Below are 16,555 nucleotides of genomic sequence, written 5' to 3' on the forward strand. Positions count from 1 at the left end.
TAAAACATTTTTATCGTCCCATAATAGCATCCTATACCTTTTAAGCAGTTTCTCCTCATTCTCTCCTCACCTCCCCAGCCACTGGCAACCACCAGTGTGCTCTCTGTCTCTGTAGATTTACCTATTAGACTCCTCAGTTTCTAGTCCTGCCATAGCTGGGATTATTATCCATCTGTGACTTTTAAAAGGCTTGTTCTTTAGCTTCAGTGTCTTCAGGGGTAAACTGAAGATGGCAGTATGAATATTTGAGGGCTTTGAAGTGCTTTCTCCAAGTATTAGTGTTTTATTACTCCCCTGCTCAAAACCCTATTGCTTTCTGAATAAATAATGACCTCAATTTGGCACTCCAGGCCTTATACAATATTATTAGCTCTGGTTTCATTTTTCAGCCTTACAGCCTACCCGTCCATGGTCTCTGTGCTTCAGCCCAAATGGCCACTTACTATTACAAATATACATGGAGATTTCTTCTTCATACTCTAAACTTCCATAGCATTTTATTTGTTTCTGTCCTATGGAACATCATCTTTTTCCTGTGTGTAAGAGAGGTATCACTCACAACTTATTTTTATCTTAGATAGTGAAAGAAAATATAGCATTCAGTTGTTAGGTAAGAAAGGAGGTAGAAAAAGTATGAGACTGTATTTTTCTCTATTTTGTTTGTGTAACATGTGCTACAGCTCTAAGCAGAGTCGATCAATGCCTTTTAATTGACTGAAATGCAAGATTTTTCTTAGGCATGAAACCCAGGAATCTTTTTTTGTTTTTTGGCTGAAATGTGGAATTTTAACCAGTTTCTTTAAGTAATGTTAAGTGACAGAGAAAGAGAAAAGAGACTGTGTGCTTGAATAACCACGGTTATTTCTAGTTGAAGTTTAATTTATATGTTGTTTACTTTCACAAGATTTTTTTTATCATTGTGTCACTTTTATGTTGTGGCTGAACAATTGATACTTCAGCCATTCTATGAATCAAGACTGAAGTAAAAGTAAACTTTTCTCTCAGTATTTGAAATTTGTAGGGGAGTATGAAACTGAGCACAGATGATGTATTTGAATTTTTTTTTTTGGTCTCCATTAGCTCGGAGAGACTTCGGTATACCTTGATTATTTTGAGTTAATATGAGGAACATTATAGTTTTTTAGCAGATTTATCTAATTTTGAGTACTGTATGAATGATCGTGAGTTGTGAGTTATTGGATATGCAATCAGAGTCTTCCAGTGATCTTAAACCAGCAATTTTTCATCCTTCACGACATGAATTTGTCAATTTTCACATGAACAAAAAAAACATTTTTGTGTTCTTCTGGTTGAATGTGATAACTTCCAAATCACGTCAAAATACAAAATGTAATCTGTCTTAAGACAATCGTTATTAATCTCTGAAATTGGTTTCTTTTTTTTTCCCCTCCCCATTAGGGAGAGGAATCAAATGAGTCTGCAGAATCTAGCAATAATTGGGAAAAACAGGAAAGTATTGTATTGAAATTGCAAAAGGAATTTCCCAATTTTGATAAACAGGTGAGTACTATACAGAAATTTAATTAGTGTGTACTAAATGTTTGTATTCCAAATAGTGTGAGGTCAGCCATGTAAAAGCTTTGGATGATTTTTGCATTTTTCTAATTAATATTTTCCTGTATTAATATTATAAAATATGTTTATAGGGCCTGTTAATTCTTTCATTGTGTATTTACCTTATTTACTAACTATAGTATCAGCATTATAACCACAATCATAACAAACATAACCGTAGTAACTGACAGATGTGAACTCATGTGTAAAATGTAAATCATCTACGAAGCCATCCATAACCCCAGGTCAGTTGTTTTAACTTTTTTTCTTGTTTTTTTTTTTTTTTCCTTTAAATGTCTCATGAAGAATTTTAAAGTGTAATACTGCATTTCAATGTGTTAATATTCCACAGCTTTGTTCTATTTGACAGATAGTAAGACTACTTTCGCAGTCAGGAAAGACCCATGCCAAGCATGCCAGTGCTAAAAGCATCGCTGTTTAGACACATGATTGTATAAAGAAACACATTATTTGTTTAACATTTGGAATACATTTACACTTGCATTTGATTTGTTCATGTATATGTATAGATAGTACATCTACTTAATTCTGAGGAGCTGAATGCAAAATCTTGCTGCTACACTGGTTCTTTACATTGTTGAAATGACGTGTTTTGAAGTTGGCAGTTTGTAAAAGCCTAGCTGTGTGTTGAAATGTAATTGAGCAAACATTTGGTCGGGAAAGTAGAAATGTAAAAAAAGTCAGGCTTCTTTCTCTTTGAAGACTTGCATATCTGTGGAGGTGAAATTATACACACAGAAAGCATTTGTAAAACAGCATAAAAACTGTTGTGTGAAATAATCAGATGCATTCTATTAAGTTTTCAGGTGATTTACTTATTTTTAAAAGAGATCAATGTTTTCTACAAGTTCTAATATTAGATTTTTAACAGAGATCAATAACTTATTTCTAGGAACTAAGGGATGTACTCAAGGAACATGAGTGGATGTACACAGAAGCTTTAGAATCTTTAAAAGTGTTTGCTGAAGACCAAGGTAATTAGAAAATACATACTTCATATTCTATATTTTGTATATAAGAAAATAGTAAACCTATTATCTAATAATCAGAATGGGATTGCAAAAGGTGTTGGAAATAATAATGTCAAAATTTTTTAAATGACCAATTCCAAAATGTTTTGGCATATTCTTTATGGCAGTATAAAATGAAACAATAAATACTTTTTCTGTTTGGATAATTTTTTTTGATAGTTATGGCTACTTTTAAACTGCCATGTTTTATTGAGTACAAAAGAAATATTTTTTACATTTTAATAGCTCTCAGGATGGATCTTATGATTGCTGGTGTCATAATCACTGCAATGTAGATGTCCTAGCCTGCACTTGTGTAAATGGCAAAAGCCCCAGTATCAGAAACATACAAGATTGGAATCACTGGCATGAAACAAAGTCCCTAATCCCATAGGGAACACTCTTAACTTTAGCAACCGAATGTATATGAGAAGTAGTGGGGATGAGTTGAATCACACGTTTAGTAACATCCTTAAGCAAGAATCAAGTGCACTGGTTCTGTATAATTGGTTTTAGGTTTTTCTTGTTTTTTTCATGAATTCTTTTAAGAAACGTTGTACTACAAATGCTTTTTTTTTTTTTTTTTTTTTAAAGATTTTATTGGGGAAGGGGAACAGGACTTTATTGGGGAACAGTGTGTACTTCCAGGACTTTTCCAAGTCAAGTTGTCCTTTCAATCTTAGTTGTGGAGGGCGCAGCTCAGCTCCAGGTCCAGTTGCTGTTGTTAGTTGCAGGGGGCGCAGCCCACCATCCCTTGTGGGAGTTGAACCAGCAACCTTGTGGTTGAGAGGATGCGCTCCAACCGACTGAGCCATCCGGGAGCTCAGCTGCAGCTCAACTCAAGGTGCCGTGTTCAGTCTTAGTTGCAGGGGGTGCAGCTCACCATCCATTGAGGGAGGTGAGGAGTCGAACTGGCAACCTGTGGTTGCGAGCTCGCGCTCCAACCAGCTGAGCCATCTGGCCACCCGTGAGCTGAGCGGCAGCTCATTGAGTTCATTCTAGTTGCGGAGGACACAGCTCGCTGGCCCATGTGGGAATCCAACCGGCAGCACATTGCCCAGAGCTCATGCTCTAACCAACTGAGCCACCCGTCCGCTCCTCCAAATGCTTTTGATGGCAGAGAAATGACATTGTGTGGAGAAAAGAAAGCCACCAGTATAACCAATTCTGAGTGATAAATGATTCAGTAGAGAGATTATGAATGTGAAGAAGTTTGAAGAATACTTTATCCAGTTTATCTTATAGTTTTTATATACGCACAAGAAGGAAGGTATATGATATTCTGTGTGTGAGTCCGAAAGCTCTTCGAGTTAGTAAAACAAAAACATTCCAAATAATCAAGTATTGTGTTAAAGATTAATTGGTACATTTTTTCTTACTGGTACATAAAATAACTGCCTTCAATCAAGGCACCTTAATCTATGGAACGTGATACATTAATCAGTGATAAAATAGTGGTGCCTTTTAATAATATATTTAAATAATTTTTAAAGTAATGATGACTTTAGACTATTTGGAGATGGAGAGGTGAAAATGAATTATAATATGGAAGGTTTTAATTTAGGGTGAGCATTCAGTGTTGGCCATAGGGATGGGGCTAAGTAATCGCCAGGACTTCTTGTGGGTATGTACCTGCCATTTATATTTTCAGGACCTTTGTTAGAAATGGGGGTTTATATTTAATCCACTTTGAAAAAGAAGGTATCACTTGTTTTGGAAACTACTTATTTCAACTTAATTGTATAACTTCAAATTCTATTTCAGTACTCTTTAGAGTATATCAAGATTTAATAACAAATTTGGTTGAATTCATATTCAAAAGGAGAATATACATGTTTAAATATTTTTCTTATTTGAAGTCTTACACATTTTTATATTTAATTTATATCTTTGTAATTTAGTTATTTTTGTCTTTCTTTGTACACAGATATGCAATATGCTTCACAAAGTGAGTTTCCAAATGGAAAAGAAGTTTCTTCAAGAAGTCAAAATTATCCTAAAAATGTAACTAAAACAAAACTGAAACAGAAGTGTTCCATGAAGCCACAAAATGGTTTTAACAAGAAACGTAAAAAAAATGTATTTAATCCTAAGAGAGTTATTGAAGACTCTGAATATGATTCAGGTTCTGATGTCGGTAGTTCACTAGATGAGGACTATAGCAGTGGTGAAGAAGTGATGGAGGATGGCTATAAAGGAAAAATTCTTCACTTCCTTCAAGATGCTTCAGTTGCTGAACTTACTTTGATTCCTCAGTGTTCTCAGAAAAAGGCTCAGAAGATAACAGAACTCCGGCCCTTTAATAGTTGGGAAGCTCTGGTAAGGCTACATTCTTTTTTTTTTCTCTGTGTGTGTGTGTGTTTAATTCACAGTACCGTTTATAGTCAAGGTGTCTTCAGCCCAGGGAAGCATAGATGGGTGGCCTTATCCTGTGTAGAGTCAAACATTTCTTTCATTGTAAGCCAATAGTATTTCAAATAGTGTCATATGACCTAATTTTGAATGAATTAAGGGGTGATTTTCCTGAAAAAACCCAAGCTGATTGGCTGGGCATACTGTCACTCATTCTTTTGCATAGACACTTGGTTCATTTCACTGCAGAAGAAGAAATTAGAGCTTACATTTAGGAAGGATTGTTTGCTAGCCTGTTCTGATCTGTTACTGCTGAGACACCAGGCAGAAAGCAAGAATGTGGCAGAAATTTTACTACAACTACTTGAGATCAGTAGCAACGTTCAGGGGAGCTCCATGATTCAAAATGCCAGACTAAGTGTTTTATGCTTCACTACAAAAGAAGCAATTTGTTTATTTTCTTTTTCTTTTAAAAATGACAGCTCAATCTCTAACATGTTTTTCTTGGTTAAACAACGCGGCCATTTTATGGAGTGTAGCAGGCTGCAGCGTTTTTAATTGGAAAGATAGAAAAGTGTGTGGAAGCCTAGAATTCGAGTGTTAGGTGAAGGGAAGGCATAAGTACTGGTAAGTACACTCTGCATGATCCTTTTGTGGAATTTGATTTCCTATAAACAAGTTTTAGACAAAATTACCTGTCTTTTGAGCTTTATAAATGTCAACAGCAAATCTTTTTCAGAAAAATATAAGAATTCTGTCTTTTAAATTTTGCTTCGACTTCTGTGAGAATGTGGGCTTTTATAACATGAATCGTATACAGGCCCTGTTGTACAAGCAGTGTGGATTATTTTTCACTGCTTTAGAAGATGAGCTGATTCTTGATGCTTTATAAATTTTTAGGAAGTTTTATTTCCTAACTTAGAGTAAAGTTGCTTTTGTGATTAATTTTATGATTGTGACAAACCTCTATAAGCGTAAGTTCCCTTGATAAATGTCTTAACGTTGTGGTATGGAAGGGCCCTAAACAATGATTGTAAAGCATTTTTTGAAAAATTAAAATATTTGAAAAATACAGAACAAAATTACTATTTTCTAGCTTAAAAAAAATAAATAAAGCCATTCGTTTTGCCTGAGGCCTTTGCTTTTCCAGAGAACATCTGTCAAAGCAGGCCCTTTCAAAACTTGTTCAGCTTTGCCTGAGTGATTTATTTGTTAAAGTATTTGCTGAAGGGCTTTCTTGTTCTTCTTTTCTTCCTTTTCTTCTTTCTTTTAATCTTTAATGGTCTGCTGTGTTATTACAGAGTCAGATTGCTCAGGCTTGTTGGGATTCTTATTTAATAAGGAATGCAGTTACCTGCACTAGTGTGTTCAGTCATTGTAACTACTTGCCCAAATATCTTATAGTAACAGTAAATTAAACCAGAATTATATGTGCCAGATGCTTTTAAAAATACTCAGCAACTTAACATGTAGAAAGCATATTTCCCCCACTAATTAATTGGCATAGTTTAAATTCGTCTTAACATGAATTTGTAGATTATGCATTACCTAGTTAAACCTTGTTCCCTTTCTAAAAGTTGAACTCAAAGACTATTTTTTTGCTAGCAGTTAAAAAGTAAACTTGCTACTTGAGCTCAGAGACTACAGAGCTTTGCTGTCCTGAAAAGCAAAATAGGTAAATGAAGAGGTTTGGGGTATGAACAATTAAAATTATCAAGTCAGTGTACATAAGCTTTGAGTTTTAGTTAGCTTGAAACTTTAAGCTTATCAAAGGAAAAGTCAAATATTTTGGTTAAAAAGCTATATAAGTTACTACTTCCCTATTAATCAGAGAAGTTTGATAATATACTTGTAAACAACTTCAGAATGAAACAAGAAAAAGCCATTTACTTTTGTTTTCATAGCTGCCTTTAGGATTTCCTGTGAGAACTACTTGAAATAGTAATTTTGTCAGTTTTTAATGAAAATTATGAAGCAGTATATATTAACAAGAGTGTGCGAATGACTAGTACACTCTTAACATTATTATTGAAGTTTATTTAGTCTTGAGGATTTGGAATTTTGGTATAAGTATAAAATTCATTAATATTTCACTTAAAAATGCATACTGAGCCAACAAATCAATTACAGGCATACGTTTTAATTATAATTTTTGTTAAAACTGAAGTCTGTAGCATTGGTAGCTTAAATGCAATCATTAGTATTTCATTTTCTTATTTTATAAAAATAGTTTGAATGTGAAAATTATGTTAGCATTGCCTTTTAAAACAAAATTTGAAAAGTTGTACATGATTGTTAGGACGTTCTTGGCAGAGAATTACACTTTTTAAAAACTAAAATGCTCTCAGACATTCTGGTCACTTTCATTTTATGTGAGGGAAAAATGGTTATTTAACAAAATGCATGCATTATATGGAGTTGTTTATGTTTGCAGCTTTATACCCATTTTTTTCCTTTGAATCAAAACTTAAATATTGTCAAGTTTTCTTCAGAATTTTTCCATTTTACTTATTTCTCTGCTTAATAGCATTAAAGTTCATGCTTATTATAAGGAACCACATCATTAAATCATGTCGACTTTGGAAACACAGGAAACCGAAAGTGTCATTAGTTTTAAAACATGTACTGTTAATGTGGTAAAATTGGGATTTTTATTGCCAAATTTCACGCATTTGATGCCATAAGTTCACCAAACACTCACTGAATTTTTGATTAGCCCTGTGCAAAGTAGGGTGGGGATGCTATTATGTCTGAGATAATCTTATTACATTTCATCTTTATACTTTAAATTGGAGTAGTAATGTATACTGACCAAATCAAGTAAAACTCATTCATGAATAGCTTAACCTAAAAACTATATATGCATCTACTTCCTTCCTTAACATTTAGATCAGTGTAGATAGTTTTCCTTGATTGTTAACCAAGCAACCCAGGTTGAGTTCATTTTTTAGTTCATTTATGCTCCTCATTATGCTGTTCCCATTTACTCGTAACTTAGACCACAGGTGTCTTTTTTGCTTTGTTTTCCCGGTGGTTTTTGTAAAAATGTCTGTTTAAATTTGTCATTTAAAGCATTTTAATGCTCACTGCTGCTTTCCTGATAGGGTAGCTTCAGTAAATTTGTGTATGAGATTACAGTATTCGGGCTTTGTTTTAATTTTTATAAGTTGTACTGTGTCCTCAAGACTGTTACTTGTTAGGCGGGAAATTAAATCTGCTTTTAAACAATTTCCCCCTTCCTATAGAAATTCAAAACTGTTTGTGCTATAAGAGTGACACACTGTGGCGAGAGAGAGGTACTTCAGTTTGTGGCTATTTCAAGGGAAAAGGTTCTTAGGGTGATACTTGAGTTTTTAATAGTAGCAGTTAAGGCCATATTGATGTTCTTTTTTTCAAGTAATTATCCAGCAATATCAATTACTTTTTTTCCTTCTCCTTGGAAAAATAGCTTTATCAGTTTATTTTTAAAGAATGATTTGTTTTCATTGTCTAAAATTGAAACAGTACTTGCAAGAACAAAGAAGAAAGTATAGTCAAAATTCTACCAAAAATACCCACCAATAATAATGTATTATCTGTCTATTTATGCATACATTTGTATTAAGTAAACAGGATCATGTTTTCTGTGCTTATCAATATCTTTAGATTCACTAGTAGATCCTGCATTTACAGAGTACTTTGTATTTTTTAAATCTCATTTTGGGGCAGCTAAGTAACTTACAGGATTGTTAAATTTTTTTTGTCTTCAGAAAACAGTAACAATAGTAGAGAGTGTTCTTACATATTTCCTTAAGTGCTGACCTCCTCCCTGGTCCTGTTAAGCACCCCACACACCACCCTAATGAAGATATTGTGAAATTAAATACTAGGATTTTCAAAAAATGTTTTGATTTTTATTATTTATGCATATATTTAGATGAACAAGTTAAGTAATCTTACAGGCATGTTCTGCCCCCAAATCCATGTCTATCCCCTTCCCCCACCTGTTTTTCACACTGCAGATAAACTCCTTTCACTTCTTTTGTCTGATTCTTACCACTTCCACGATCTCTAGGTAATATAAACATAATGCTGTTTTTTATTTTTCAGTTGCAAGCCTTATCTATTGGCAGAGCATTATAGATGTAATATTTTAGTAGGATTAGCTCTTTTCTCACTGTCTGTCTCAGTTAACATTCCATTTCCTATTCTCCAACCCTACCAACATAAGTTAATAATGTGGTAATTTTGGAGATCATTTTTTTTAGTATCTACGTTGTTATGATTTTGTGAATATCTTTTACAGCTGAGCCATGTAGTATACTACGTGACTATTTCCTTCCTCAGCATTTTGTTTTCTCTAGTTATTAGTTGTCTTGATTTTTCTGTTTTCTTAGTTGTCTATATACTTATTACTTTGAACTCTTCCCCAGTTGTCTAAATTTCCCCTCAGTTTTTAGACACGTCAGGTATTCTGTCAGTTTTATATTCTTGAGGAAGTGTCTTCTGGAGTCTTATGACCTGCTCTGGTTTGGAGTGGTTGTGTTGTAGGCCAGCTCATCAGCTGTGTCCTTGGGATCTCTTTCCTGGTATCCTGAGGAATCCTGTTGTCTCTTACATTGGGTCTCTTGCTTCTGAATTTCATGCAGGCTTCTTTATTCCCTTGGTTTTGTAAATACTGATTAGGAGGTGGATGAATAATCTAGTGGAGCTAGATGGCCTCATCTTGAATCCCAGTTCTTATATTTTCTAGCAATTTATATGATCTTAACTTCTGTCTTATTCTATTTCTTCATCTGTAAGTGAGGTGTAGTTATGGTACTGACCTATGTATGGGGAAGTCTAAGGATTAAATAAAGCAAATGCGCATTTAGTTGCCTAGTTCTTAGAAAAGGTTAGCTGCAGACAGCCCCAGTACTTTGCACTGGTAGCATTGTATATGCTGTCAGTATATACAGTGCACTGTTAGAAGCGCTAAGGCCCCGTTCGTTTGCTGCTTATCTCCCACTATCAGTTCTAGCCACATTGAATTCATCTTTTTTGGATTAGACCATTTTTCTCTCTCTCTGTTTTTTTTAACCCCCTCTGCTCTTAAAAACAAATTTATGGCTAGTTACATTACCCACAATATAATAAGACTACATTTTTCAGCCTCTCTTGTGGTAATTTGACAAAGTCCTGTCCAGTGAGATGTAAGAAAAATATATTAAGATTTTTTTGGAAAATGCCCTTAAAGGATCCCTTCTTCGTGTTCATTGAGATGTCATTGTGATGGTGGGAAGCGTTAGAGTTCTTGATTTTGAACCACTATACCACATCTGAACTGCTTCCTCAGGTCCTCCTCTACATGTGAGAGAAATGAATATGCTTTGTTTAAACCCTTGATGTTTTGGGTTTACTGTCATTTATAACTACTAATCCTAACCAATTCATCATTCATTGAAACTTTCTTGAAAATCTGTCTGCTGATGTTCTACATTCATAGACAGTATATTACTACTAGATAGATGTAAATCATAAACCAGCAGCAATAATCCGGATCATCTCTAATGTTAGCTTATATGGGAGGCGGGGTAGGAAGAGTGGGAAGCCACAGAGAGTTAAATTTTGAAATTGGACTTCAAAAATTAACCAAAGTTCAGTTACAAATCTTAGTAACCAACTCAAACTGTTGCAGCATTGTCAAATGAGAGTTGCCTTTTGCGCTTCCCTTCATTGCCCGTACAAGAATTTCAAACCTAAAAATCAGAACAGTGTAATGAACTCCCACGTGCGTATCATGAGCTTCCAGCTTATGTCTGATCTTGTTTCACCAATGCCCTCATCCACTTCTTTCTGTCTTGTATTATTTTGACACAAATCTCAGACTTCATTCTTTTCTTAAAAAATTTAAATATGTAGCTCAATAAAGGTTTTTTTATCACTTAAACAAAACCACAGTAACATTGTCACCCTAAAAGAAATCACCAATAATTCCTTAATATTAAAAAACACTCAGTGTTCACATTTCTAGTTTCTCATAAATGCCATAAATATTTGTTTGTTTGTTTTTACAGTTAGTTAGAATTAGGATCCAGATAAGAGCCACATGCTGCAACTGCGTGATAGGTCTTTTTAAATAACTCTCTTAATCTGTAGATTCCTTATCTGTCTACCTCTTTTTCTTTTCCTTTAATATCTTTGGTAAAAAAAAAACAAAACTGAATCATTTGTTCTATAGCTTCCCAGTCTGGACTTTTCTGGTTATATCCCTCGTATAGTTTAACATGAACACGTTTCCTCTGGACCAGTATTTTCTGGAAAGTTATTAGAAGGTTAAATGGAGCCAGTGCTATTACATGGTTAGTGCTGTGCTCTTTCATCAGGAGACAGTAAGGTCTGGTTGCATCTTTTTTGTAATGTTAGTTTAGCTCTTCTCTAGATTCTGACCTAATGAATTGGACTTCTGTGGGTCAAAACAGTCCTTTCTTATTTCTAGCCTTACTGCGCTGAAAGGACTTCCTAGACTATAAATTATGTTAGTCTCTTTGCAAAAAAGTGCCCATGAAAGTTTGTTCTTTCCCTTGTATTACCAGTTGTTACACTTAAAATTATTTGTTGCGTGTCTTTTTCCATAATGGTAAATCACACAGGGCAGAGACTGTGTCTGTATACCAGTTACCTTCAACAGCCAGTGTAGTACTTGCTAAAAATAAGAACATAATAAATGGAAGTGCGTTACCAATTAAAAGTTGTTTTTTAAAAAACAAAACAAAACAAAAAAACTTTGAAGGTCTTAATTATTTTTTTTAATTTCTGAAGATACTAGTTATAGTGAAAAGAAAAGAGCATGGACTTTGGAATCTATTATCCTTCTTTATAACCTTGGAAATTGAAGCTTAGTTTATTCATCCAGAATTGGTAGACTAACGTTGCAATTGCTGTGAGGATTTTATGAGTTAATGAATAAAAGACATCTAATAGTTTCTAGCACATAAAAAGCATACAATATATGTTCCTCCTTATTTTCTGATTATTGGTTTTTTTCACACATACATACCACAAACACACACACCACCACAAAAGGCATGAGATTGTTTTTGGTTTGGTTTGGTTTGGTTTTGAGATTTCTTTTCTTTTTTTTTTTTGGTTCCAATGGAAACTCCTTAAAATCTTCAAGGCACTGATTCTCATATATCCTGCTGTTTACATATAAATCTTTTCCCCGGGAAAGCACAAAGTGGGAGGTCACATTGTAATTATGAATGTTATCCTTGTGAAAATGTAAAGTAGTCAGCAGATACCTTCATACATCACAGTGCCATTTTGTGAAGTAGTAAATTTTTTTTTAAATCCTATAGTACATTAATAATATGGTGTAGAATAGATTGGAGATTTTATTTCTTACCAACTTATTCTAGGTTAGATATGAAAAATGTATATTACTATAAACTGCATTTTTAATGAAATATCTTAACATTAATATGTCCTGTTAAGTGTTGAATTTCTGTTGCTTGAGAGTCTCTGAATTGAGAAACACTGTGATCACGGGTTATTTAGAGTTGTTAATGTGATTCTTGTTGTAACTTGAAAATATGTTAAATAAGATGCCATGAATCAAAATCATGTGTGGTTTTAGCCTAACAGATGGTGTTACTTTAGTTTCTTTTATTCCGTTTTGGATTATGGGCTTTTTCTTTTTCCCCAACAAGCTTTCAGACAGCTATTGGGCTTTCTAATCCTTTTCACTAAAAATATTTTTTGCAGTGTTCTTCAGTATGTTTTTTCAACTATCTATATGGAAAAATTCTAATTCTGTTACAGCTTTTGCATTATGAAGTATTCAGTACCTCCTTTAGGAAAATAAATACAAATACATTTTGGAAAAAATTCTTTGAGTTTTCACACAAAACCACTTATTCAGGTGTTGTATTAAATTTTTAAAAAGTTTTATCAAATTATTGAATTGGTCACAGTTAACTTTTGACTCATAGAAAGATATTTTGGCAATATCTTTCCAAGTAATAGTTTCAGTTTAGGAGTAAAATATCCAGGGACCAATAATAATTGGAGTTTTGAAAGCTTGAGGGGTTGTACTTTGATGATAAGGAAAAGTATGTTTTAGGAAGATTAATCTTATTAGTAATATGTTAGTTATAGAAAGTGACAAATGGAGGCAAGAGATCAGGTATGCAGTTATTACATTTGGTACAATTACTTTTGGTAATAAAGGTGAATCTGAGAATTTGAAGACAGCTTGATAATAGACCCGGGGTCAAAGTAACAGGCTTGAAATTGTGCATTTTGGGGAGAAAGACTTTATTTCAGTGTGATAAATTTGAGGTGACTATAGGATTATCAAAGTGAAACATGGGAATTTAAATGTAAACATGAAGATTCTGGTTCTCTTAGCACTTGATTAAGGTCATTAGTAAAAGTTTAAATTAAAAAACTTTTTTCCCTCATAAGAAATTCAGAGTGCCTTTCTATTTACTAGATCTGAACTGTTAAATTATTTTTCTTTTTATGCCATAGTTCACAAAGATGTCCAAAACTAATGGCTTATCAGAAGATTTGATATGGCACTGTAAGACACTGATCCAAGAAAGGGATGTAGTTATAAGGCTTATGAACAAATGTGAAGACATTTCAAATAAATTGACAAAGCAAGTTACCATGCTCACTGGAAATGGAGGTGGATGGAACATAGAACAACCTTCCATTCTGAACCAAAGGTAATATTTGTTGTACATACTTACTCACCATTTTAACTCAGTTGTATAAAATTTCTGAACTTATTTGTGTATTGTGCCTAGAGAACTTAAATGTGGGAGTGATGTGAAAACTAATATTAAAAGGGAAACTAAGGTTTTCTGTAATGGCACATAAGCGGTATATGAATTGTTTTTCATTGCTTGCTGTCCTCCCCCGCCCAATCTGCCCGCCCAATCTGGATATTTTACTCCATCCTATCATAAATTAGAGAGAGAAAACGTCACGGTCTTATATAATCTCTGTTTTACTTGTCTAATGACAGATTATTTCATACATAATCACAGAAACTAAAAAAGTGGTTTTAGCTACCCCTTTCCATAATTTGGTACTTCCAAAAATCAGCTGCTTAATTGCATCAATGTAAAAATTTCTGTTGTAGCTCAATTTTTTTAATCATAAATGAAGTTATTGAAATATCCTGTATCTGTGATAAAATGTTTTAAATACTTTCAAAAGCCCATATTTTTAAATCTCTTTGGTGTAGAAGCACATCAAAAATGAAAAGGATATTTTCATTAAATAGATTATATAAGGAAAGGTTATAAAAATCATTTTTAAAAAGTACATTCCCTAAAAATGTTACTTTCAGGAAATACTTTATCATAATTCTTACAAAAAATAGACACTAAATTATCTTCACTAAAACATTGGTCCAATATCCAGTGCATGTTAAAACAGCATTTTGTATAATTATAAATGCCCCCTTTTTCATAGTGTTGGGATATTGGGATGGGGAAGATTGTTTTCAACTTCCTTTGAAAGTTTATTTTTTAGTGGTTTGGGGACTCAGAACTGTTCACAATACTACCTTTTTTGGGGGGGAAAATGAAATTGTTTATGGTGATGACATTTATAGCGGCAAAAACATGGGAACTATCAAAGTTCCAAATACCAGAGAATAATTACAATGAATTATGGGATATCCGTACTATGTAGTGTTACACAGCATTAAAAATCCGTTACATCTGTCAAAATATTTCTGATAGATATTTAATAAGATTAGCACTAAAGTCTCATTAAAATTAATTACCTTAGTTGGAGATTTTATTTACTTTTTGTAGTTTTCTAAGTTCATGATCAAAGCATATTTGCTGATCATTGATTAATTTAAAATCAAGGTGTGGTTACTGGCCTTTAATAGTAAGCTACAATCTTTTCTGTGCCCTTTTAGGGTGCTGTGGGATGGTGTAGGGAAACGTGATGCAGTTCCCACAAAGAAGCTCTTTTCTAGAAAGAACTATGGCCATGTCAGCATATTCATCTCCTAAAAGTGTAGTTGGAGCTGCTCCTTCTTGTTCTACAGCATTGGATATGGGGAGTTCTTCACTCTACAAGACTTACCCAGTTGAGTCTACTTTATCATAATTGGGATTTAAAAAAATCAAGTGCTTTATTGCATCACTTAAAAAATTTCTCTCTCAAACCCACATTTACAAAGTCCTGTTACTTGTAAATAGTATAGTCAAGTAATAAACTATCCTTTCCAGTAGACTGAGGATTTTTTAATGAAATACTTAATATACAGGAAAGTAGTTTGGGTTTTTTTTAAGCACTTATTGGATATAGTCCCAAGTACAACCTCTAAAAACCTATAGTCTCTTTAGAGTTTATTTAGATGCACTTTTAGGGGGTGAAATTTGTTGTCTTGTTTTTTTGTTTTTGCCAAGATAAGAGTTGGACAAGCAATTTTACTTGTTATGCTGGCCAGGCATCGTGGCTGCTTAGTATACATACATTTAAATTAGTTTTCTTGCCTCGGGAAAAGATTTAGCACAGAGGAAAATGTTGGACTATGCTGATGAATAAGCTATCATGCTTTTTCTTAACAGAACAATTTTTTTGTATGAGTTCATTTTGAAGCAAAATTATATTAACTGTTTATTTTCCTACTACAAATATGTATGGATTATAACAGCAGGAAATTTGCTTTTTAGAGATAAAGGAAAATACAGAAGTACCATAACTCCTTGTTAAAAATAAGGTCTTTGCAGGAAAAAATTAAATTTCTCATATTCTCATATTCATTAAAAAATTAAATTTCTCAAAACTATTACATTCATAATCTTTATTTTAAAATGTCAAAGCTAAAATTGCCTAAAGTTAAAATACAATACAATGAGGGAAAAGGGAAAAAAACCCTCAGTTTATCTCTTATTTTATTCCTACTGTAGCTGTCTCTCAAGCTTTACCAATTTATCTAAAATTGATCAGCTTTAAACTGTTTTAATTTAAAAGATTTTTCATATGTTTAATATAAAATATACTTAATCATGTGTGTTCTGCCTTTTCTGGACTAAATCTAACAAGGTTCGTCTGATCTTGTTCTCCCTCACTTGATGCTATGGTTCCCTATCCTATTTGTAAACAGTTGCTATAAAACAACAACAACAAAAAAAAAACATTTCACAATGATCTGAATGCAAATCAATACTGCAAATGGGGTTTGACTAACTCAAAGTACTGTGATGTAAATATTTTAGTAGTTTGGATACTAGTATTAGGCCAAACCAATGTTGCAGTGTTTTCAGCAGCAATGTCACACTTAAGGGACATAAATTTTTGGTCAGATAGCATCCCCAATCTGTTTCATATGAACTGCTTCAAGTCCGTCTCTCTAGCCCTACATTTCTGCTTTTTAAACTCAAATTTAGCATATTTTATGTACTCCTATTGTTTCTGTTTCAGGCCTTTCTTACCTTTCAAAATAAATTTGATAATAGTTTCTCTGACCGGAGATTTAAACCCAATTTAATTTTCACTCTGAAAAGAAATCATAGTAACTCTGGATGGATTTTTCTCCCCTAATAAAACAAGTAACTTCAAAATAACATGCTGCCTCATTTACTTTCATGATGTCAGAAAAT

At 33.4% G+C, this 16,555-nt stretch overlaps 1 protein-coding gene across 5 annotated transcripts in view; it reads left to right on the forward strand.

Moving 5' to 3' along the window:
- The window catches only part of SMARCAD1 (SWI/SNF-related, matrix-associated actin-dependent regulator of chromatin, subfamily a, containing DEAD/H box 1), an 85,447-nt gene that overhangs the window by 45,827 nt on the left and 23,065 nt on the right, over positions 1-16,555 (forward strand). For 4 of the 5 annotated variants that reach the window (XM_033106255.1, XM_033106259.1, XM_033106258.1 and 1 more), the window contains exons 7-10: positions 1,420-1,521; positions 2,489-2,570; positions 4,534-4,925; positions 13,452-13,651. In XM_033106255.1, coding sequence (XP_032962146.1) covers positions 1,420-1,521; positions 2,489-2,570; positions 4,534-4,925; positions 13,452-13,651 — 776 coding nt within the window. Of the gene's footprint in view, positions 1-1,419; positions 1,522-2,488; positions 2,571-4,533; positions 4,926-5,210; positions 5,586-13,451; positions 13,652-16,555 lie in introns of those variants that run through there. The other variant, XM_033106260.1, reaches the window with a different exon arrangement.

This window comes from Rhinolophus ferrumequinum, chromosome 5, assembly GCF_004115265.2.
Source record: "Rhinolophus ferrumequinum isolate MPI-CBG mRhiFer1 chromosome 5, mRhiFer1_v1.p, whole genome shotgun sequence".
NCBI classification, from domain to species: domain Eukaryota; kingdom Metazoa; phylum Chordata; class Mammalia; order Chiroptera; family Rhinolophidae; genus Rhinolophus; species Rhinolophus ferrumequinum.